Source organism: Cnephaeus nilssonii (assembly GCF_951640355.1).
Source record: "Cnephaeus nilssonii genome assembly, chromosome: 20".
Taxonomy (NCBI): domain Eukaryota; kingdom Metazoa; phylum Chordata; class Mammalia; order Chiroptera; family Vespertilionidae; genus Cnephaeus; species Cnephaeus nilssonii.
Window position 1 is genome coordinate 10,198,361 of NC_137091.1, and position 24,365 is coordinate 10,222,725.

The 24,365-nt window shown below is 40.3% G+C and overlaps 1 protein-coding gene across 2 annotated transcripts in view; it reads right to left on the minus strand.

The window, feature by feature from the left end:
• AP1G1 (adaptor related protein complex 1 subunit gamma 1) overlaps nt 1-24,365 on the minus strand; it is a gene marked incomplete at its 5' end in the record, with an annotated part of 92,089 nt that overhangs the window by 55,138 nt on the left and 12,586 nt on the right. The window contains one exon of one of the 2 annotated variants that reach the window (XM_079800328.1): nt 7,798-8,001. In XM_079800328.1, the coding sequence (XP_079656454.1) occupies nt 7,798-7,998 (201 nt within the window). Of the gene's footprint in view, nt 1-7,797; nt 8,020-24,365 lie in introns of those variants that run through there. The other variant, XM_079800327.1, reaches the window with a different exon arrangement.

The window sequence follows — 24,365 nt, forward strand, 5'->3', positions numbered from 1 at the left end:
TCAACAAGCCTCAGGTTTCCTCATCACTATGATAAGGAAGCCACATTGTGGAAGACAGCCCTAACATTCTCCATTCCTTGCCTAATTCTCTCCAGCTGATCCTTTAAGTGGCCTCAAATTTTTCCCCAGAAGCATTCCAGGCAGCCTTAGCAACAAACCTAAGAAATTGGAGTTATCAGCCCCCTTTGGAACAAATACAGTGTCTTAAGAAGTGGTTCCCAAACCTGACTATCAAAATCACCGGGGAGAGTTTTGAAATATAAGTCACCCCAGGATAATCTGTTGTAGATTTGAGGTAGAGTCTGACAATTTAATGTTTACCAAGTTATTCTGTATGACTCAATGTTCCAATTTTCTTTGAATGTCAAAGCAATTTTTAAAAAGAGAACTTTACCAGGTTTCTGGCCTTGTTCCATTTTTCTGAAGAAAGTACAAACATTGACTTTTATCAACATTTAATCTGGTTACCCTTTAGAAAAAACTAAACCCATTTTGTTAGCTTCTGAACAATTTCCCACAAGGTCAATGCACATATACATTTGCTTTTCAATGTAACACTTAGGGGTTTTATGATGTGAACAATCATCTTGATGAAAAGATGCAATTAAAATACTATAAACATTAATGGATCTGCAACTGATAGGTCTTTTTTAAAGTTACCTTTATTTCATTTTAGTACTCAGAAATAACTTTCTAGTTCACACACACACACACACACACACACACACCCTTTTGAAGAACAAGCTATAACCTGGCAACATAAACTCTATATAGACCAAGAACCTGTTTTTTCACCCTTATGACAGAAGAAAGGAAAAAACAAAACAAACAAAAAATACATTCCTATTGCTTGAAAAAATGTATCCTATCTAATAAAGAGGGAATATGCTAATTGACCATCACTTTGTCACAAAGATGGCTGCACCCACAGCTGAGGCCAAGTTCCCCTAAGGAGCCTTAACAAGCAATCAGCAGGGACCTGAGGCTACACCCTCCCCCACCCACGTGGGGCTTGACAGGGGACCTCAGGCCGTGCCCCCCCACCCAGCAGGGCTTGACAGGGAACCTCAGGCCATGCCCCCCACCCGGCAGGGCTTGACAGAAGACCTCAGGCTGCTCCCCCTGCCCCAGCGCCAGGCCAGGGGACCTCAGGCCACGCCCCCCACCAGGTGGGGCTTGACAGGGGACCTCAGGCCGCCCCCCCACCCTGGCACCAGGCAGGGGGACCTCAGACTGCACCCCCCCGCTGCACCCCCCCTGCCTGGCTGGGCTTGACAGGGGAACTCAGGCCGCGCCCCCGCCCAGTGGGGCTTGACAGGGGACCTGAGGCTGCGCCACCCTCCCGGTGCTGGGTTGGGGGACCTCAGGCCACGCCCCCCATCCTGGCGCCGGGCCAGGAGACCTGAGGCTACGCCTCCTGCCCGGCAGGGCTTGACAAGGGTGGGACTGGCCAGGTCTGGATCTAGCCCAAAGGGGGGGGGAGGGGCGGCCGGGTCTGGTTCTCACTCGATTTTGAGGTGCATGTGGGTGGGCGGGGACTTGACTCTGGGTCCCATGGTGTGCCCCAGACTCTGACAGGAGGAAGGTTTTCATATACATTTTATTAATTTTCTTTCATCTCTGACATTTCTATTATAGAGAAAGGGCAAATAGAAATATTAAATTATTTCCTCTAATTAATCCCCTTTTAATGTGCACAAATTTCCTGCACTAGGTCACTAGTTATGAAATATTTCACTCAAAAATACACAAAAATCACATAACACTCACTGACCCACCAATAAGCTTTATCAAATCTTTATGCCCTATTTATTTAATTTAAAATATTTTAATATTACAGATTTAATTGAAGCACTCAATCCCATTTCCCTTCTCTCCACCCCAGGAATAATCAAAACTCTAAAGTTTTGTTCATCTTTGCCATGCTGCATGTCCTTACTATACATGTAAAGACAACTGTTTTTGAATATTTTAAACTTTATGTAACTATCATCATATTCCTGTTGTTTTCACTCAACATCTTTGAGTATTACTCACATCCAGACAAGAAGCTCTAATTCACTCATATTCATTGCTATATAGTGTTCCACTTATGAATACACCACAACTTACCTATTCTTTTTGTGGATACTATACAGATTGTTCCCAATGTATCCCTATAAGAAACAATACTGCAACGAATACTCTTATAAATGTCTCTTTAAAACAGACAAGGAGGCATGATCAGATTCAAGTTTTTCAGTTTTTGTTTTGATTTAGCAAATATACTTCATAGGTGGTGGTATGAACTTTCATCAGAAGGCATATAATTATTTCCGGTGGCTGTCTCTCTTTTGTGACAGTAGCAGCAGTAATATCATCAGGGATTACAAAATGGCAATATAATTCTTTCATTCCTTCTTCACTTATCAGCTGGACTAGTCCTTTAAGGAGCAACTTCTCTACATATACCATTGGTTTACCAATAGTTCCTTCAGGAGGAACTACTGGTAAGGAAAAGCAGGATCAATGCTTGTTTCTTTCCTTTTATTTACCAGTTTTCAAAAATAATGAGTGGATTTCCTACTATCTTCCAAAGGTGACCAATTAAATTTTTTTTAAATATATTTTATTGATTTTTTTTACAGAGAGGAAGGGAGAGGGATAGAGTTAGAAACATCAATGAGAGAGAAACATCGATCAGCTGCCTCCTGCACACCCCCTACTGGGGTTGTGCCCGCAACCAAGGTACATGCCCTTGACCGGAATCGAACCTGGGACCTTTCAGTCCAAAGGCCGATGCTCCATCCACTGAGCCAAACCGGTTTCGGCAAATTTTAAAAATTTTTTTTTTCAAAATGTATCCTTTTTTTAAAATATTGTTTTTTATTGATTTCAGAGAGGAAGGGAGAGGAGGTAGAGAGAGAAACATCAATGATGAGAGAGGATCACTGATTGGCTGCCTCCTGCATGCCCCACACTGGGGATCGAGCCCACAACCCAGGTATGTGGCTCTGACTGGCAAGCAAACCATAACGTCTTGGTTCATAGGCATGGCTAATTTTTTGTTAATTATTATGAACTCACTGATATAAACTTACTTGGTTTTAATTGCCATCATTATTCTTATTAATACTCAAATTTTCTCATTTTGGAGCACGACAGCCTCTTCTGGTGGCTACTAAATGCTTTTAACATAATCTCTGTAGTCTTTCTTGCTTTATGGCATAGTAATATGGTTCAAGCTTATTTTGTACATTTCCTGCCCCAGGTCTGGGATCAGCCATCTTCCCAATGGGCATTAGCCTTTTTAGAGTACAATGGTATTATTTAGAGACTAAAATCTGGGCTTAAGCGTGCTCAGGACAAGAATGCCCATTATCGCTGCTTCTTTTCAATATTGTACCACATGTACATACAGTAAGAACATAAGAAAAAATAAAATGTTTAAGAATGAAAAAGGAAGGGAAATGCCATTATTTGTAGACAATAGTATTGACTATATGGAAACAATGAACTCTACAGGGACTCTCAGAACCAAGTTCAGTAATGTTGTTAAGTAGATGAAAATCTACCCTAACTTTTGGCTCAGTGGATAGAGCATCAGCCTGTGGACTGAAGGGTCCCAGGTTTGATTCCAGTCAAGGGCATGTACCTCGGTTTCAGGTTTGACCCAGGAGGCAACCAACGGATAATGGATATGTCTCTCTTATCTCGATATTTCTCTCTCTGTCTCTTCCCCTCCCTTCCACTCTCTCTAAAAATCAATGGAAAAATATCCTCAGGTAAGGATTAAAAAACAAAAATAAAAGAAAATCAATTCTATTTCTATATATCTACAACAATAATTAATGTTTAAGGATGCTATTTGCAATAGAAGAGCTCCAAGGAACCTATGAATAAATTTCACCAAAGATGTGTATGAAGAACTTTAGAGAACCTAAGGCAGTAGAATGCTATGGTATATTGATAGAAGGGGAGACTGCTGTAGACAGGCAATTGGGTATAGCAGGCCAGGTATGAACTGGGAAATAACAGAGAATGCATGCCCAGCATGAAGAAGAAGCTCACCCAGCCTACTACTGCCATGTGCAAAGGTAGATCCAACATTGTCAAATCCTCTGATTTTATAAGAGAAACTAGAAATCCAGATTTCTATGAGAAGTTCCTTGATTTTTATATGTTGGCAGAAAATCCAAAACAATTTTAAGTATTGTGCAAAACAAACAAAATACATTTGTGAAAGAATATGGCCCCTGAGCCACTGTTTTTACTCCTGAAATCTACCAACTTCTTTAGATACTCTACTTTATTTCTGGGTTGTGTTTAAGCCAGCATGAAAGGTTACAAACCTTATAAGAAATCTATCACTGCTTTTATTGTAAAAATGTTGAGAATACTGTCTCTCACATTTCTAAGAGACTACTGAACAAAAAACACACATAAGAAAATCTCTTGCTAGAATTCAGTGCTTTTGCAAAAAATTTGCTGTCCTTGCGGAAATGGTAAACTGAACAATATTTGACTTTTTATGTACAACATATACATATTTAAGACTTATTTACTTAATCTTCATAATAACCATACAATGTAGTTTTTAGGATTGTTCCCATTTTACAGATGAGGCAACTGAGATAGGAAAGGTTAAGGATCTTGCTAAAAGGAACACAGTAAAGTAATAAAGCCAGAACTTACATCCAGGCAGTCTGGTTGCTGCAACTGAGCTCTTAAATTCTGGTAAATCACACATAACTGAATGATTTTGTTTCTTGCCTTTAGCTGCCTCGCCAACAGCAACTACACTGGCCTTGTGGTCTGCATTCTTCCTTCTCCCAACTCTTACTTTCTACTACTCTTTTTCTACTTTAAATAGATGCTGGTAACATATGCAATCTCAAATCTTTTGTATAACAAGGCAGGACTAAAATAATTCAATAAATAACTCATTAATAAATTTGATGCAAATATAGCTATTTATAGATTTAAATTAAACCAAAGACTGAATAGGTTTTAAAGTTATACAAGGCTGAGTTCTAATCCCCTCCCTAATATTTACTAGCTGTGTGAATTTAAACAAGTCATGTAAACTGAATTCCACTTTTCCTCACCTATAATATGTGGATATTACCTACCTCATAGATTTTGTTGTAAATTTTAAATAAGACTTTTTAAAATGTGGCTACTAGGAATTTTTAAATTACACGTTGGGTCATATTTTATTTCTATTGGACAGCATCATTCTAAATACTGCAGTAAAAAGTAAAAAGAAACAGGTAAATTAGTGTTAATCATATATTTTATTTAACCCAATATATCTAAAATATTATCATTTCAACATATAATCAACATAAAAATTAGATATTTTACATCTTTTGTACTAAGGCTTCAAATAAGTATACATTTTACACTAGTAGTATACCTCAATTTGTACACTACATATCTATCAAAAATATTTGAGCCGTATTTCATAAAATTTACAATTGATGAGGTAAGGTTCACATGCCCAAATTATCTAAAACATATTTTAAACCTTTCCAATAACTGCATCAAGTACCCTCCCAAAAAAATTTATTTTCCTTTAACTTTTGCCTCAGTTGAACTAGCCACATTTCAAAAGACCAATGGCTACACAGCTAGTGGCTATCATAATAATGAACAGCGGGTTCATTATGCAGTTCTAACAAATACAATGCAGTTAAAAAGTGACTATTTTTACACATAATTAAATGAAAATGGCATTGTGATTCAGACATGCAAGTGAGAGACTCCAGATAGGAACCTTTTTATGGGTACTTTATAAAGGAAATTCCTATGGGTGGGGTACCAAATTACTGATATGCAAAGGGCCATGATTTATTCAAATAAAGGAAACAGAATAAGGGATTTAAAATTATGATTTGTATTCCACTCAGAAAAATCTTTATTTTTCGTACCAAAATTTAGTACAATTATCCTTGAACATTATTAACTCTTTCCACCTAAGAAGTAAATGTTTTATCAAACAATTAAGTTCCAAAACACCCAAAAATGCCACCTAAAGAGCATATACCATGTTATAGAAGTAAATTCTAGAAATATATACAGAGAGAGCTCTTTTACAAAATAAAATATCACCTACATCTTAAATCTATCCTATGATTTTAAGAGTTTATCTTCAAAGAACTCCCTTGGGAGTATGCAAATCTACTATATCAAAGATGTTAACAGTGATTATCTCTGAGTGGAGGACTTTTATAGTACAGCATATCAGATTTCTGTAAATCTAACCTAATGTATCTACTTAAAATAAACTAAAAGGAATATATGAACATATGTTTGCTTTATATTAACTGTCATGCACCATATGGATAACTACCCGAATCAATTTTTGATGTGGTAAAAGCATATAACATTTTTGTTCATAGGAGAACACTGTCCTTTTTGCCCAATATCTGGTCCTCCTTTCCTCTGCTATTAACACCTACATTTTCCTTTGGTGAAGTAATGCTCTTCCACTCTCAATCATGGATTTCTAGAGAGGCTGATCTCATTCCCAGCCCCATGATGAGCATAAAACTAACCCAAGTCACTCTAATAAGATTCAATCCCATTACTTTTTTTGTTTTAACTCAGGGTTGGGGGAAAGTGCTTCTATTGAAGTTATAAAGCTCAATAGAAGATAAACTGGTGGTTGTGCTTCCTAATACATTACACATATCAAAACAGTAATAGTTATCTTTGAATAATGGAAATATGGAAAGTATTTTTCTCCTTCTAGCTAGTGTTGCACATTCTGATTTTGCATTCTTTTCCTTAAAAAGACTACATAGCATAAAATACAATTCTTAAAATTAAGTGAAATAAAATTTAATAGCATTGCCCTGGCCAGTGTAACTCAGTGGTTAGAACGTCAGCCCGCACACCAGAGGGTCACAGGTTTGATTCCCAGCCAAGGTCACAAACCTCGTTTGCAGGTTCCCCAGCCCCAGTAGGGACCCATTCAGGAAGCAACCAATCAATGAGTCTCTCTCACATCGATGTTTCTCTCTCTCTCCCTCTCTCTCTCTAACTTTCTCTCTCTCTGACTTTCTCTCTCTCCTCCTTACCTCCTTCCACCCTCTCTTAAAAAAAAAAATCTATGAAAAAAACATCCTCGGGTGAGAATTAACAAATTTTTTTTTTTTAATTTAATAGCACTAATGAGAATTCCAAAACAACCCACTGTATCCTTCTCTGGAAAGAAGCAGTTATAATGAAGAATATCATGCTCAAAGCTGAGACTGGCTATATCAATATGCATTTGTGTGTGAGAGAGGATCAGGAGGCAGACCTGCACAGTGGTTGTAGCAATCAAAGAAAGCATGAGGTAATTAGGACAAAATCTTTAATGCTATTATTTGGCAACCACCTAATTTCTTTTACTTAAAAACATCTGTCATGGGAGTTCCTTTTCATAATATGGTTCAGAGAGAAAATAATTAAGGACACATTTAGCAAACTTTCTTAAATACTCATTATAGTCCAGGTCCTCTCACAGAACAATCACAATCTACTGGTTAATCCTGGTCAAATTTTAGGAAGCTAGCTGCTACCATCAAAACATATTCTAATCCAGATTAGAATATGAGAGATTCCCAATGGAAAGAACAATTGATGGCAATATCACGCCTTTCTAGGTCTGCAGCTTTCTCTCTCAATTCCACCCTCAGTTCCACCATGATCATACTACAGACTACCAAAAGAATCCTATCCTCTCTGGTAGGAAAAGATTGAAAGTCTCTGAGCTACTGTCATTCAAACAAGAGTACCCTTGCTAGATGTGATCTCAGCCCAGCCTACCTGTCCAAAGTGAGCAGGATAGCCCAGCATGTGCATATATAGTAATTTTGCCACATTCCGACACCGGTATGTATTGTCTTCTTCTCTAAAAGATGACCGGATTGCAGCACATTCTTTCTGGATCATTTCTCGTTCTTCAGCTTGGGTCCGAGCTGTCCGGATGGTCCGGATCAGCTCCCGCAATCTGATGGGGGCTGGCATCCTCTGGATATGAAAAGACATTAAAGATGTTCACATATTTTTACTACTAAAACCATTCACACAAATTTCCAAATAAATTTCTGATTTTTAAGAATTCAAGCCTTGGCTCTCCCTCACCGGAGCATGCCGAACCTTTTCCTTCCCCTCCCCCTCCCTGCCCCAGGCACATTCATTACCATTAGCTTCCTCACTCCCAAACTCCAAGGGCCCTTCCTTTACCTCTGTAACTTGTTTCCTAAGCCCATTTCTTCTAGGAATTACCTCTTCTACCTCTGTGATTTACCAAATAATGTTCTCATACAAAAAAATAAATTTAAAAATTCAAGCCTTGCTAGTCCAGTAATACAAAGCAATTATTACATACAAACCCCTCAACTCAGTTAATTTCTGGAAAAAATACAAACTGAAGATGTTAAAGACATAGGATACACTAATATGTAAAGTCCATCACTAATATCAAAATATCTTAGGAACTCAACCCAAATCTTTACTTAATCATTAAAGTAATAAAGAACAGTTTATGACCTAATCTTAGAGAAGATAGATATTTTCTGCTCAGTTGTTGTTAAACTCAACATAGTTCAACAAAGTATCAGATGAGTACTGAATATAATCATAATCAAAACTCAACTCAACAAAATGTCTGACAGTTGAAAAGACCAATTGTCAAGTTAAATCACCTTTCCAAGAAATGGTAATCTTCTCAGAACACTTGGATACTCTTTAAAAATGTGTTGAGGAGAAAAATAATAAAAACAATCTCACAAGGCTATTAGTGTCATATTCTCATGAGTATTTTTAAAAGTAAAAAGTTTTAAAAAGAATCTATAGCCCTAACCGGTTTGGCTCAGTGGATAGAGCGTCAGCCTGCGGACTGAAAGGTCCCAGGTTCGATTCCGGTCAAGGGCATGTACCTTGGTTGCAGGCACGTCCCCAGTGGGAGGTGTGCAGGAGGCAGCTGATTGATGTTTCTGTCTCTCTATTCCTCTCCCTTCCTCTCTGTAAAAAATCAATAAAATACATTTTTTTAAAAAAAGAATCTATAATAGCCAAAACAATCATTAAAAAAAAAAAGAAGTTGGAAAACTTAAGCTACCTAATTTCAAGAAATACTACAAAGCTACAGCAATCAGGACACTGTGAAACTAAATTTAAAGATAGAATTAGAGCCCAGCCAGAGTGGCTCAGTGATTGAGTGTCGATCTATGAACCAGAAGGTCATGGTTTCAATTCCTAGTCAGAGCACATGCTGGGTTGCAGGCTCAATCCCCAGTAGGGGGCATGCAGCAGACAGTCAGTCAATGATTCTCTCATTGATGTTTCTCTCTCTCTCTCTCTCCCCCTCTCCCTTCCTCTCTGAAATCAATAAAAATATATATTTTTTAAAAAGATAGAGACTAATGGAGCAAAAGAGAAAGTCTGGGAATAAACCCACACAAGTATGCTAAATAGTTTTCAACAAAGGAACCAAGGTTATTCATTAGGAAAAATGTAGTCTTTCAACAAATGGTGCTAGCACAGATGGATATTTATATGGAGAGGAGAGAGAATTATCCCTGGACCCTAATCTTACATAATAAACAAAAATTAATTTGGGACTTCCAGTCAAGATGGGTGTAGGTAAATGCTGTACTCAACTCCTCCCATGAGCACTTCAAAATTACAACCAAACTACAAAACCACCATCATTGAAAACTGTCCGAAGTGCACATGAAGAGAAGTCCTATCACTAAGGATATACAGAAGAAGCTGCACTGAGACTAATAGGAGGGGCCCAGGCACAGATTAGGTCCGTGGTCGGCAAACTGTGGCTCGCAAGCCACATGCGGATCTTTGGCCCCTTGAGTGTGGCTCTTCCACAAAATACCATGGCCTGGGCGAGTCTATTTTGAAGAAGTGGGGTTAGAAGAAGTTTAAGTTTAAAAAATTTGGCTCTCAAAAGAAATTTCAATCGTTGTTCTGTTGGTATTTGACTCTGTTGACTAATGAGTTTGCCGACCACTGGATTAGGTTGGTCCCACACCTACATATGGCCCTTAAAAATTAGGAGAGTTGTCTCTGAACTTCAGAAATCCCCCCTGAGGAGTGAGGTATCCCAACCTCATGTTAGGCCAGTGGTCGGTCTGAGAGTCAATCCCTCCATATAGCCATCAAGGTTCAACTACAACAGGAGGGCACACACGGTCTACACAAGGGATACAACTGGAGCATCCAGTTCAAGGAGACTGCATTCTGGGCCCCACAAGACACCTACTACATAAGGCAACTCTACCAAGACCACGAGAGGTAACAGCTCTGCTTAATACATAGAAACAAGCACAGGGAGGCAGCCCAAATGGGGAGACAAAGAAACATACCCCAAATTTTTAATAAAACAACAACAACAACAAACAGGAGAAATCTCCAGGAAAAGAATTAAGTGAAATAGAAGCAAGCAATCTACCTGATACAGAGTTCAAAACAATAGTCATAAGGATGCTCAAGGAACTAAGAGAAAACTTCGACAGCATAAAAAATATATAGAAATCATAAAAAGAACCAGTGAGAAATGAAGACTACAATTTAACTGAAAAGAATGATACATTAGAGAGAATCAACAGATTAGATGAAGCAGAGGGCTGAATAAGCGATTTAGAATATAAGGTAGCAGAAAACACCCAGTCAGAACAACAAAAAGAAAAAATAATCCGGGGGTGGGAATGAGGATAGTGTAAGGAGGCTCTGCTCTGGTACAACTTCAAGCATACCAACATTCCCATCATGGGGTGCCAGAAGGAGAAGAGAGAGAGCAAGAAATTGAAAACCTATTTGAGAAAATAACGATGAAAAACTTCCCTAATTTGGTAAAGGAAACAGACATACAAGTCCAGGAAGCTCAGAGTCCCTAACAAGATAAACCCCAGGTCCACACCAAGACACATCATAATTAAAATGCCAAAGATTAAAGACAAAGAGAGAATCTTAACCATTTGTATGCCATGAGCGTCTATAGACGCAAACGGCAGACCTTTTTAAATTAAATTCAAAGTATCGTGGCAGTTAACTGTTAAAAGCAGCAAGAGAAAAGCAGTTAGTTACCTACCAGGGAGCTTCAGGAAACTTTTAGCTGACGACTCAAAAAAATGTTGCAGGCCAAAAGGGATTGGCATGAAATATTCAAAGTAATGAAAAGCAAGGACCTACAACCAAGATTACTCTCCCAGCAAAGCTATACAGCAGTCACCAAGCAATGGTCCATGGACCACTGGTGGTCCTAAGGTCCGAAAGGTTGGCAACCGATGATTTAGAATAAAAGGACAGATAAAGAACTTCCCAGACAAGAAAAAGCTAGTAGTTCATCACCACCAAACCAGTATTATAAAAAAGAAAAAAAAAAAGATTAAATATATGAGTGAAAAGATGGTAATAACTACATATCCTATATAATAAAAGGCTAATATACAAATTGTCCCTTCGACCGGGAGTTCAACCAGGAGGCAGGGCTGGCCTGCAAACTGCCTGTAGCCCCTCCCCCCGGCCAGCCTGGCCCGACTGGCCCATCGAGGTGGGCTGGCCAGACCTCACCCATGCAGTGCATGAATTTGTGCACCAGGCCTCTAGTCTATTAATAATTAATTTAAATGTGAAAGGGCTAAATGCTGCAATCAAAAGCTATACAGTGGCTGAATGGATAACAAAACAAGACCCTTACATATGCTATCTACAAGAAACTCACAAGATAGAAAGACACACAAACTAAAAGTAAAGGAATGGAAAAAGATATTTCATAAAAATGTAAAAGAAAAATAAAGCTGGGGTAGCAATATTTATACCAGACAAAATAGACTTTAAAGCAAAGGCTATAACAAGAGACAAAGAAGGACCCAGCAATTCTACTTCTGGGTGTTTATGTGAAGAAATCCAAAACACTAATTCAAAAAAACATTTGTACCCGTATGTTCACTGCAGCTTTAATTACTATAGCCAAGATATGGAAGTGAGACAGGCCAGTAAGCCAGGACAAGTAGAATAGGGAAACTGAGATATATAGCTGAACAAATTGGCAGAGCAATTGACAGAAAATACAGAAGGTCACCTCCCTAGAAATAACATCTAGGCCTCAATTGTATTTCAGCTTCAGACCTAGAAAAGCAGCAGGACCAGTTGCAATGACTAATGACCCCTGTTCTGACACTGACCAATTAGTGGAGACCACTACCCTGAAGGAGCACACCTAAAAAAACTGACGAATGTTCTACTGAAACCCTCCCCTAAGACCTCCCCTAAGATTCCAGCCTGCAAGAAAGAAAAGCCTCATGAAAAAGGATCCAGCAAGCCCTCTCCCTCTGGGGAACAGCCCCTGCCATTTCCTTTCCCTTCTTCCCTCTCTTCTTTGCCCACAACCATGCATCTCAACTCTAAAGGACCCCACGAGGCTTGCAACCAGGGGAGCAATTGGCAGGGGCAGCTCATCCAAAGCTATTCCCCTGAACCTGTCCCCAAGGCCCCCTTTTCTCTGACTTCCCAGAGAGCCAAGGCAGCCCAGCCTAGGCTCTCCTGTTGCTTCTACTAAGCCCTTTCTTGTTTTACTGGACCCAGCTTTAATAAATGTTCTCACTGTCACGTGGACTTGTGTTGTGAAATTTTTCCTGCACAAAGTCAAAAACCCACACACTACCAGCTAGCCCTGTAGACCCGCTCTGGGCCAGGTCCCCTTTCCAGTAAGAGAAGCAACCTAAGTGTCCATCAATGAATGAATGGATAAAGAAGTAGTTCATATATACAATGAACATGACTCAGCCATAATAAAAAAGAATAAAATCTTGCCATCAACAACAACATGAGTGAACATGAAATTTGTTGAATGAAATTAAGTCACAGAGAGAAAGACAAATGTCATATGATTCCCTTATATGTGGAATCTATAAAAACAAAAATAAACAAACAAGCAGAATAGAAACACACTCACAGATACAGAGAACATTTTAATGGTAGCCAGATTGGGAGAAGTGGGGGGGGGGGGGCGGGGGAGAGGCTGGATTAAAAAGGCAAAAGGATTAAGACAAATTGGTAGTTATAAAATACTCATGGGGATATAAAGTACAGCATAGGGAATATAGTCAATAATCCTGATATATAAAAACCCTGGGTCAGAACGACCAGTAACGACCAAGGTTCAACCAACTGGAAGTCAGTCCTGCAGTCAGCTCTGACTGCTTCCGCTGCAGGTGCAGTGCCCCAGCACTGACTGCTGAGGGGGCTGCAAATCAGGGCAAGAGAGACGCCTGAAGAGAGAAGCAGGGACTGATCCGTAGCCTCTGTGGCAGCTTTTGATCAGCACTTGCTTCTCTCTTTCTCTCCCAGTCTGGCCAGCAGCCACGCCTCCATTTCTCTCCAGGCCTCCACTAGGGCTGCTGATCAGCTCTGCCTTTCTAATCAGGCCCCGGTGATAGGCCCAGAGACGCTGACTGGCATAGGAACCGACCAATCAGAACCAAATCTGGGTCAACTGTGAAGAACCAATGGCTGCCTAGGAGGCGGAGCTTCTGACACTGACTGGCATAGACACTGACCAATCAGAACCAAATATGGGTGCTGTGGGGAGCCAATGGCTGCCTAGGAGGCGGAGCTTTTGATGCTGACTGGCATAGAAATCGACCAATCAGAACAAAATCTGGGTGCTGTGGGGAGCCAATGGTTGCCTAGGAGGTGGAGCTTCTGACGCTGACTGGCATAGAAACCAACCAATCAGAACCAAATCTGGGTGCTGTGGGGAGCCAATGGCTGCCTAGGAGGTGGAGCTTTTGATGCTGACTGGCATAGAAACCTATCAACCAGAACCAAATTGGCCAGCAGAGAAGGGCAGTTGGGGACGAGATCAAGCCAGCAGGGGAGGGCAGTTGGGGGCAACCAGGCCAGGAGGGGAGGGCCGTTGGGGGTGAGATCAAGCTGGCAGGCAGAGGCAGTGAGGGGTGATCAGGCAGGCAGGCGAGCAGGTAGGAGCCAGCGGTCCCAGATTGCGAGAGGGATGTCCGACTGCCGGTTTAGGCCTGATTCTGGATCGGGCATCCCCTAAGGGGTCCCCAATTGGAGAGGGTGCAGGCTGGGCTGAGGGGACCCTCACCCCTCCCCCCGTGCACAAATTTTGTGCACCGGGCCTCTAGTATTGTAATAACTATGTAGGGTGTCAGATGGGTACTAGATTTATTGGGAGTGACCACTTTGTAAGTTATACAAGTGTTTAATCACTATGTTGTACACCTGAAACTAATATAATATTGTATGTCAACTGTAAATTAAAAAATACAATTTTTTTAATGAGAAAATAGGATACAAAGAAATTTTAACTTTTTTAATGGTTTTTTTAAGTATGTTTTTTATTGATTTCAGAGAGGAAGAGAGATAGAAACATCAATGATGAAAGAGAACCATTGATTGGCTGCCTCCTACACACCCATTACTGGGGATGGATCCCAAAACATGGGCATGGGCCCTAGAGTGGAATCGAACCCAGGACCGTTTAGTCCACAGGCCGACGCTCTATCCACTGAGCCAAACCGACTAGGGCTAAGTTTTGTTTTTTTTTAATCCTCACACAAGGATCTTTTTATTTGTTTTTAGAGAAAGGAGAAGAGAGAGAGAAATATCAATCAGCTGCCTCCTGTACATGTCCCAACTCGAGATTGAACTCACAACCTGAGTATGTGCACTGACAGGGAATAGAAGGCATGACTTTCAGTGCATGGGACAATGCTCCAACCAACTGAGCCATACCAGCCATGGCAGGATAATAAATTTTTTTTAATTAATTCAAAATGGGTTCAGCCCTAAACATCAGCAAAGATTTCTATCCCAAATATAAAAGAAACTCTCAAAATGCAAATTTTTTAATGGACAAAACACTACAACACTTGACCAAAGAGGTATAAGAATGATAAATAAGTATATTTGAATAGGTGCTGTACTACATTAGGTACTGGAGAAATGCACATTAAGCCATAATAAGATACCTCTGCACACCTATTAGAACAGCAAAAATACCAAGTGCTGGGGAGGATGCAGAGCAACTGGAACACTCATACATTGCTAGTAGGGATGAAAAATGGTACTGCCACTCTGGAACACAATTTGGCAATTTCTTATGAATTTAAAACATATGCTTACCATATGACCCAGCAATACCACACCTAGGAATTTATCCTAGAAAACCTGTTCACAAAAATCCTATTCATAAATGTTTAAAGCACCTCTGTTCATAATTGCCAAAAAATGGGGAGAAAAAGGTAGTAAATTAATAAAATGGAACACTATCCTACCTAATAAAAGAGAAGTATGCAAATAACCATCACTCCGCTACGCCCAGGATTGGGCCGGCGGCAGGCTGGGGGCAGGACTTGGGGTGGACAATTGGGCTGACAGGATGAGCGGGGGGTGGGGACTCACGAGTCCCCGCCCCCCCCATTCCTCCCGCAGGCCCCAACGGCCGACACTGTGGGAGGACCGATGGAGCCGGCGGAAGGCGCCGGTGGCGGAACTTGGGGTGGCCGATTGCGTGGCTGCCAGCACCAGTTTTCCGCCAGCAGCAGTTTTCCTCTGGCCACCTGCCGATTGGAGCGCCTCCCGATCGGAGTTCCTCTCGGGGTGGCCGATCGCGCTGGCGGGAGGCGCTCCCAATCGGCGGGTGGCCAGAGGAAAACTGCTGCTGGCGGAAAACTGGTGCCGGCAGCCATGTGAAGGAAGGTCTATTGCACGAAACTTTGTGCAACGGGCTTCTAGTGTAGCAATAAAAAGGAACAAAATATTTCTACACACCATAAGAAGCACAGCTCTAAGGCATTATGCCCAGTGAAAGAAAATGTCTCAAAAAGTTACATATTGAATAATTCCACTTATATTTTTCAAAAAGACAAAACTATAGTGATGGAGAAAAGATTAAATGGTTGCCAGTAAAGTTGGGGGTACTAAAAAGGGACAGCATGATATGTAAAAAAATCTATTCTGCGTGTATCTGTCCAATTTTCCCAACACCATTTACTGAAGAGACTGTCTTGATTCCATTGTATGTTCATGCCTCCTTTGTCGAACATTAGTTGAGCATAGTGATTTGGATCGGTTTCTGGGTTCTCTATTCTATTTCACTGGTCTAAATCAGTGGTCAGCAAACTCATTAGTCAACAGAGCCAAATATCAACAGTACAACGATTGAAATTTCTTTTTTTTTTTTAATAGATTTTACTGATTTTTTACAGAGAGGAAGAGAGAGGGATAGAGAGTTAGAAACATCGATGATAGAAAAACATCGATCAGCTGCCTCTTGCACAACCCCTACTGGGGATGTGCCCGCAACCAAGGTCCATGCCCTTGACCGGAATCGAACCTGGGACCTTTCAGTCCGCAGGCCGACGCTCTATCCACTGAGCCAAACCGGTTTCGGCTGAAATTTCTTTTGAGAGCCAAATTTTTTAAACTTAAACTTCTTCTAACACCACTTCTTCAAAATAGACTCGCCCAGGCCATGGTATTTTGTGGAAGAGCCACACTCAAGGGGCCAAAGAGCCACATGTGGCTCGCGAGCCCCAGTTTGCCGACTACAGGTCTAAATGTCTGTTCTTGTGCCAGTACCAGGCTGTTTTGAGAACAGTGGCTTTGTAATACAGCTTGATATCTGGTATTGAGATCCCACCTACTTTTTCTTTCTCAGGATTGCTGCAGCTATTTGGGGTCTTTTTATATTCCAGATGAATTTCTGGCAAGTTCGTTCTATGTCTCTGAAATATGCCATTGGTATTTTAATGGGGAGTGCGTTGAATCTATAGATTGCTTTGAGTAGTATGGACATTTTGATGATGTTGATTCTACCAATCCATGAACACGGTATGTTCTTCCATCTGTTTATGTCTTCCTCTATGTCTTTTTTCAGTTTCCTGTAGTTTCCCGAGTATAGGTCTTTTACCTCCTTAGTTAAGTTTATTCCTAGGTATCTTAATTTTTTTTGGCGTGATGGTAAATGGGATTGCTTTTTTAGTCTCTCTTTCTGTAAGTTCATTATTGGTGTATAGAAATGCCATAGATTTCTTGGCGTTAATTTTGTATGCTGCTACGTTGCCAAATTCATTTATTAAATCTAATAATTTTTTGATGGAGTCTTTAGGGTTTTCTATGTACAGTATCATGTCATCTGTGAATAAGGACAGTTTTACTTCTTCTTTACCAATTTGGATGCCTTTTATTTCTTCTTGTCTGATAGCAATGGCTAGTATTTCCAGTACTATGTCAAACAGGAGTGGTGAGAGTGGGCATCCCTATTTTGTTCCTGTTCTTAGGGGAAACGGTTTTAGTTTTTGCCCATAGAGTATGATGTTGGCTGTGGGTTTGTTATATATGGCTTTTATTATGTTGAGGTATGATCCTTCTATTCCCACCTTGCTGAGAGTTTTTATCAAGAAAGGGTGTTATCAAGAAAGGGTGCTGGATTTTTTCAAATGCTTTTTCTGCATCAATTGATATGACTATGTGATTTTTATCTCTCAATTTGTTTATGTGATGTATCACGTTTATTGATTTGCGGATATTGTGCCATCCTTGCATCCCTGGGATAAATCCTACTTGGTTATGGTGTATGATCTTTCTGATGTACTGCTGGATCCGATTTGCTAGAATTTTGTTGAGGATTTTGGCATCTATGTTCATGAGGGATATTGGCCTGTAATCCTCTTTCATTGTGTTGTCTTTATCTGGTTTTGGTATTAGGGTGATGCTGGCTTCATAGAATGAGCTTGGAAGTGTTCCTTCCTCTTGAATTTTTTGGAATAGTCTGAGGAGGATAGGTTTTAGTTCTTCCTTGAATGTTTGGTAAAACTTGAAACTAGACCATCAACTTACACCATACACAAAAATAAACTCAAAATGGATAAAAGCCTTAAACATAAGACGGGAAACCATAAAAATACTAGAGGAATCCACAGGCAGCAAAATCTCAGACATATGCCTAAGCAATTTCTTCACTGATAGTGCTCCTAGGGCAATGGAAACTATAGAGAAAATAAACAAATGGGACTACATCAAAATAAAAAGCTTTTTTACAGCAAAAGAAACCATCAACAAAACAAGAAAGCCCACTGCGTGGGAGAACATATTTGCCAATGTTATCACCGATAAGGGTTTAATCTCTGACATTTACAGGGAACTCATACAACTTAACAAAAGGAAGAAAAACAATGCAATCAAAAAATGGGCAATGGACCTAAATAGATACTTTTCGAAAGAAGACGGAAGGCCAAGAGACATATGAAAACATGCTCAAAGTCACTAATCACCCGAGAGATGCAAATCAAAACCACAATGAGGTACCATCTCACACCTGTCAGATGGCTATCATCAACAAATCAACAAACGACAAGTGCTGGCGAGGATGCAGAGAAAAAGGAACCCTCGTGCACTGCTGGTGGGAATGCAGATTGGTGCAGCCACTGTGGAGGACAGTATGGAGTTTCCTCAAAAAACTAAAAATGAAACTCCCATTTGACCCAGTGATCCCACTTTTAGGAATATATCTCAAGAAACTAGAAACACCAATCAGAAAGGGTATATGCACCCCTATGTTCATAGCAGCACAATTCACCATAGCTAAGATTTAGAAACAGCCTAAGTGCCCATCAGCAGATAAGTGGATTAGAAAACTGTGTTACATCTACACAATGGAATACTACGCTCCGGTAAAAAAGAAGGAATTCTTACCATTTGCAACAGCATGGATAGAACTGGAGAGCATTATGCTAAGTGAAATAAGCCAATCGGAGAAAGATAAATATCACATGATCTCACTCATTTATGGAATATAATGAACAACTTAAACTGATGAACAAAAACAGGTCCAGAGACAGAGAAGCATTAATCAGACTGTCAAACCTCAGAGGGAAGGTAGGGGAGGGGAGCGGTAAGAGGGAGAGATCAACCAAAGGACTTGTATGCATGCATATAAGCCTAACCAACGGACACAGACAACAGGGGGGTGAGGGCATGAGTGGGGGGGTTGGAGGGGCAATGGGGGGATAAGGACACATATGTAATACCTTAATCAATAACGAAATTTAAAAAAAAGGGCTGAATTATTGGAAGATGGATGTAGCCTCTCAAGGTGACTACAATGAAGGGGCAACAAATTTTTAAATGTATAATATTGATTTGCTTAAAAATATTAGAATTAATCTCTTTTCCAATTCCTATGTAAAACCATAAATATGTAATTATATGTTAATACTTTAATATACAAATGACTGATGCTCAACTTCTAAACAAACTAGAATATTTCAAAGTAATGAAATAAGTGTGAGCTAATCATATAATAGATTTGTTTACTACATATAAAATATTGAAGGAAGTCACTGTATGCTTGAAGACCAAATTAACAATTAAAGCTGATGTTAAAATCCAAAATAAATAAATAAAATTTTTAAAAAAGAAAGTCTATTCTGAAAATTCCAGCCATTTCAAGTCCTGCAGAAGAGAGCAAGAAATTTCTGTCTATATTTTGGCCAAAGCACTGAAAGGAGGAAGGCACACCACAGAAACTATGCTTTGGAAGAAACAGCTATTAAAACAATTACAAGCAAAAGGAAAAACTACTGGGGTACAGAATCAGGCCTAGTAAGTTTGCCTTTCCTCCTGTCCTTCCACAAAGACGACTTGGAGATCATGGTTTTATATATATACTAGAGGCCAGGTGCACGAATTTGTGCACAGGTTGGGTTCGGCCAGCCCATCTGCCCCACCCCCAATTGGGGTGGGCCGACCGGGGTGGGGCTGGCTGGGGGGAGGGGCCGCAGACAGTTGGCCAGCAGGCCCCGTACCCTGGTCGAACTCCTGAATTCCTGGTTGAGTGGACAATTTGCATATTAGTCTTTTAGGATATTTTTTAAATATATTTCTTTATTGATTCCAGATAGGAAGGAAGAGGAGAGAGATAGAAACATCAATGATGAGAGAGAACCACCGATTGGCTGCCTCCTGCACTGTTGGAAGCCGCCCATTGTCTTCACTAGCAGAGAGGTGTGGACAAGGAACCTGGAAGGCTGGTCAACCTTGAAGCTCTGAAAGGTCAGAGCCAACCACCCACTGTTTAGTTGAGACAGTGGTAGCTAAAGCAACTTCCACCTTTTAGTTTTATGTAAATTCTTGCTGATTGGCTATTATTGGAATTGCCTGCCTAAAGGCTACGGGTGTATCCCATAGTCTTAATAAAAGGGATAGCAAGGCCAGAGCTGGGTGAGTCCTTCCCCTTGAGTTGGGCTCCCGAGTGGCCCCCAATATTCCCATATTTATACTTTCTTGTCTAGTCTCTTTCATTTGTGTGCGGCCTCCTCCAGAGCCCGAACCCTGAACCTGAACCCTGAACCACGTGGGTCATGGGGGGACACTCGCACTGCACGACCTCCACTGGGGATCGAGTCTGCAACCCAGGTATGTGTCCTTGGCCAGACTCGAAACCAGGACCCTTCAGTCCGCAGGCCGATGCTCTATCCACTGAGCCAAATCGGCCAGGGCTGGTTTTTTATTTTGAATGAAGAGGGTTTTTTTTAAATCCTCACTCAAGACATGCTTACTGACTTTAGAGAGAGGGGAATAAAGAGAAAAAGAAACATCAATGTGAGAGAGAAACATCAATCAGTTGCCTTCCCATAGTCGGGGTGAACCACAATCTAGGTATGTGCCCTGACCAGGAATGGAACCCACAACCTTTCTGTGTACAGGACGATGCTCCAACCAAGCCATTCTGGCCAGGGCTTGAATTAAGATTTTTGAATGGTAGGTCAAAGTTCTTAAATCTTTCAAATACATACTCTAATATCACGATGTATTCCTCAGACAGTTTCTATAAATCATGGAAATCCCATTAAAGAAAAGAACATATCTTAAAAAGAAATATTAAAGCCAAAACAATAAAAGAAAGATCCTAATAATTAACTATCATTGTCATCCAAGCAACTCAGGGCAAACCATTTGACTTCTCTAAGCCTCTGTTCCATCAACTAAAAAATAAGGGCATGGAATTACCTCTAAAAATCCATGCAAACAAATATTTGATGAACACCTTACATATCATTTTATTTTCAGTTTGTTAATTTTAAAAGTATCATTCTCTATAAATCAAGTGTAGTCCCCCTAACAGATAAATACTGTCAAGCAGTTCTCTACAAGGAATCAACAAAATGAACTTCAATAAGGAGTAAATGTCTCATATACTATACTTAAGTGAAATACAGCTATAAGTTTGCGAATCTTGAATTCAGCAAGGGGCAGGAATAAGGTCTACAATTTCTCATCCAAAACCTTTAAGGCAGAACTCAGAATTTTCTAAATTTTAGAAAGGTAACACAGTGTATATACTATATATCATAACTGGTCCACCATGTCTGGGGCAGCAGTTTCATTATCAAACAATAATTCTACAACACATATGAATATTCACAGCAAAATAGAGAAATAAATATTAACAGCCTCATGTCTGGTCACATCTGAATTCAACACCAAAAGAATTATAAAGAACTCTTGGTTTTCGGAATTTTTTGGATTTCAGAACTGAGAGAAAGGATTGTGGACATTTATCCTTATTCAATGACCCTTATTATTGTTTAAAATGATGATCTTGGAGTAAAATTACCTGGATTTGAATTCCAGCTCTATCACTTATTAGCTGTGTCCTTGAGTAAGTGGCTTAACCTCTCAGAGCTTCCATTTTCTCATCTGAGAATACATGTGAAATTTGTAGCAGTGCTTGGTACATAATAAGCACTAAACAAATGTTGGCCATAATGTTGGCTATATAAACTACCCTTACATAAATTAAAATTGCACAAAAAACAAGTTACAGTAACATTTATAATGTTTTAAAACATGTAAAAGAATCTATTCTTTAGAAATATAAAAATTCAGCAAGAGAATAAGAATATGCATGTGAAAGATAAAGATCAAATCCAAACAGTGGCACCTCTGGGAGGGAGGGGAATATGATCAGGGACAAAGTGATACAGAAGAGCCCTAATGGCTTGGCTCAGTGGTTGAGTGTTGACCTATGAACCAGGAGTTCATGGTTCAATTCCCGGTCAGGGCACATGCCTGGGTTGTGGGCTTGATTCCCAGTGGGGGCCATACAGGAGACAACCGATCAATGATTCTCTCTCATCTACACTAATAAAAGAGTAAAATGCAAATTAACCATAACTTTTTGACACCCACCAGCCAATCAGGAGTGGTTATGCAAATTAACCCAACAAAGATGGCGGTTAATTTGCATACACAGGCACTTAGTGGCCGGGGGCGGGGCAGGTGTTCCGTACCATCCCCAGCCGCTCCTGGCCTCTGGGCAGCGTGGGAAGGCGGAAAGGCGGCTCTGGGCTTGGAGGGAAAAAGCAGCTCAGCTGGAACAAAGGCGGTGCCGGCAGCCAGGGGAAGGAAGGCCCATTCTTTCACTAATCTTCGTGCATCGGGCCTTTAGTCCTATATAATAAAAGGCTAATATGCAAATTGCCCCCACGGGAGTTCGACCGCTCACCATGATGTGCACTGATCACCAGGGGGTGGCGCGGAACGAAGGAAGGCCCTGGCCGGCAGCCGGCAGCCAGGGAAAGGAAGGCCCCAATCGGCCCTGATTGCCAGCCAGGCCTAGGGATCCTACCCATGCACGAATTTCGTGCACTGGGCCTCTAGTCATTGATATTTCTCTCTCTCCCTCTCCTTTCCTCTCTGAAAACAATAAAAATACATTTTTTAAAAAGAAAAGGAAACAAAGTGATATAGAAGAGGCTTCAGCTATATTGGAGATAGTTTATTTCTTAGACTAGGTTGCAGTTAAGTGAATGTTTATTATTCTTAACATGTTTTATCTGATATATTTCCTATTAAAAATTTAATTCAAACACATCTAATTTATGTAGACCAAATAGTCTAGAAAACATAATCTACTTGCTTTTGTTACAATGTTGAGAATTTCCTTATTTTTTGGAAGTTTTTACTTCCTTTTAAAAATACTCAAGAACCACAAGATTCCTTAAAATACAACAGCTTGAACACCTGTTATAAATAACAATAACAAAGTTTATCTTTTAAAAAAAAAAAAAAGGTATTGGAATGTAATGTAATGCCTCAGCTATACAGAACATAGCTGAGAATCCAAATCATTTTTATAATCTTGTGCAGCCAGTACAGAGACATACTAAACATCAACACACTAAAACATCTACTTGACAAAGGTTCTCAAGGTCCTTGTTCAGCCTGTTCCTGACCAGAACAAATTAGAAAGCTGAATGGGAAAGAGAGAAGGGTGGGGCGCCAGGAGATAGAAGCTGTTTTAGAAAAGGACACTGATGATAGTTTAAAATGTAACCTAACAGCAAGGGAAGAAACTAAAACAGCAGCAAAACAAAAAACAAACAAATAAATAAAACCTATATATAACAGAAATAATCATTCAAATAGAATAGCAAGATTAATAAATTCTAGAGATATACAACACTGTGCCTAGTTAACAATACTATACTGTAAAATAGAAAATTTGTTATGAGGCTAGATTTCAGGTTGTTTTCTTACAATTAAAAAAATAAATGTTTGTGCCCTTACATTATAAATATCTATCCTATAAAAAGTTTTATTTTTTTAAATATATATTTTATTGATTTCAGAGAGGAAGGGAGAGGGAGAGAGAGAAACATCAATGATGTGAGAGAATCATTGATTGGCTGCCTCTTGCACGCCCCCTACTGGGGATCGAGCCCGCAACCCAGGCATGTGCCCTTGGCCGGAATCGAACCTGGGACCCTCCAGTCTGCAGGCTGACACTCTATCCACTGAGCCAAACCAGCGAGGACCCTATAAAAATTTTTAAATGAGCCCTGGCTGGTGTGACTTTGTGGTTAGAGCATCAGCCCACTCATCAAAGGGACGTGGGTTTGATTCCTGGACAAGGGCTCATGCCTGGGTTGCGGGTTTGATTCACACCCTGGTCACTTTGGTCGCCTTGATCGGGGCCTGTGCAGGAGGCAACCAATCAATGTTTCTCTCTCTCTCTTCCCTTTCCTCCTTCCCTTCGACTCTCTCTAAAAAATCAATGGAAAAAATATATAGCCCAGCCCCTGTGGCTCAGTAGTTGAGAGTCAACCTATGAACCAGGAGATCACTGTTTAATTCGTGGGTTGTGGCCACAATCCCCAGTAGGGAGAGTGCAGGAGGCAGCCAATTGATGATTCTCTCTCATCATTGATGTTTCTCTCTCCCTCTCCCTTCCTCTCTGAAACAATTCTATATAATAAAACCCTAATATGCAAATCGAATGGTGGAACGACCAGTCGCTATGATGTGCACTGACCACCAGGGGGCAGACGCTCAACGCAGGA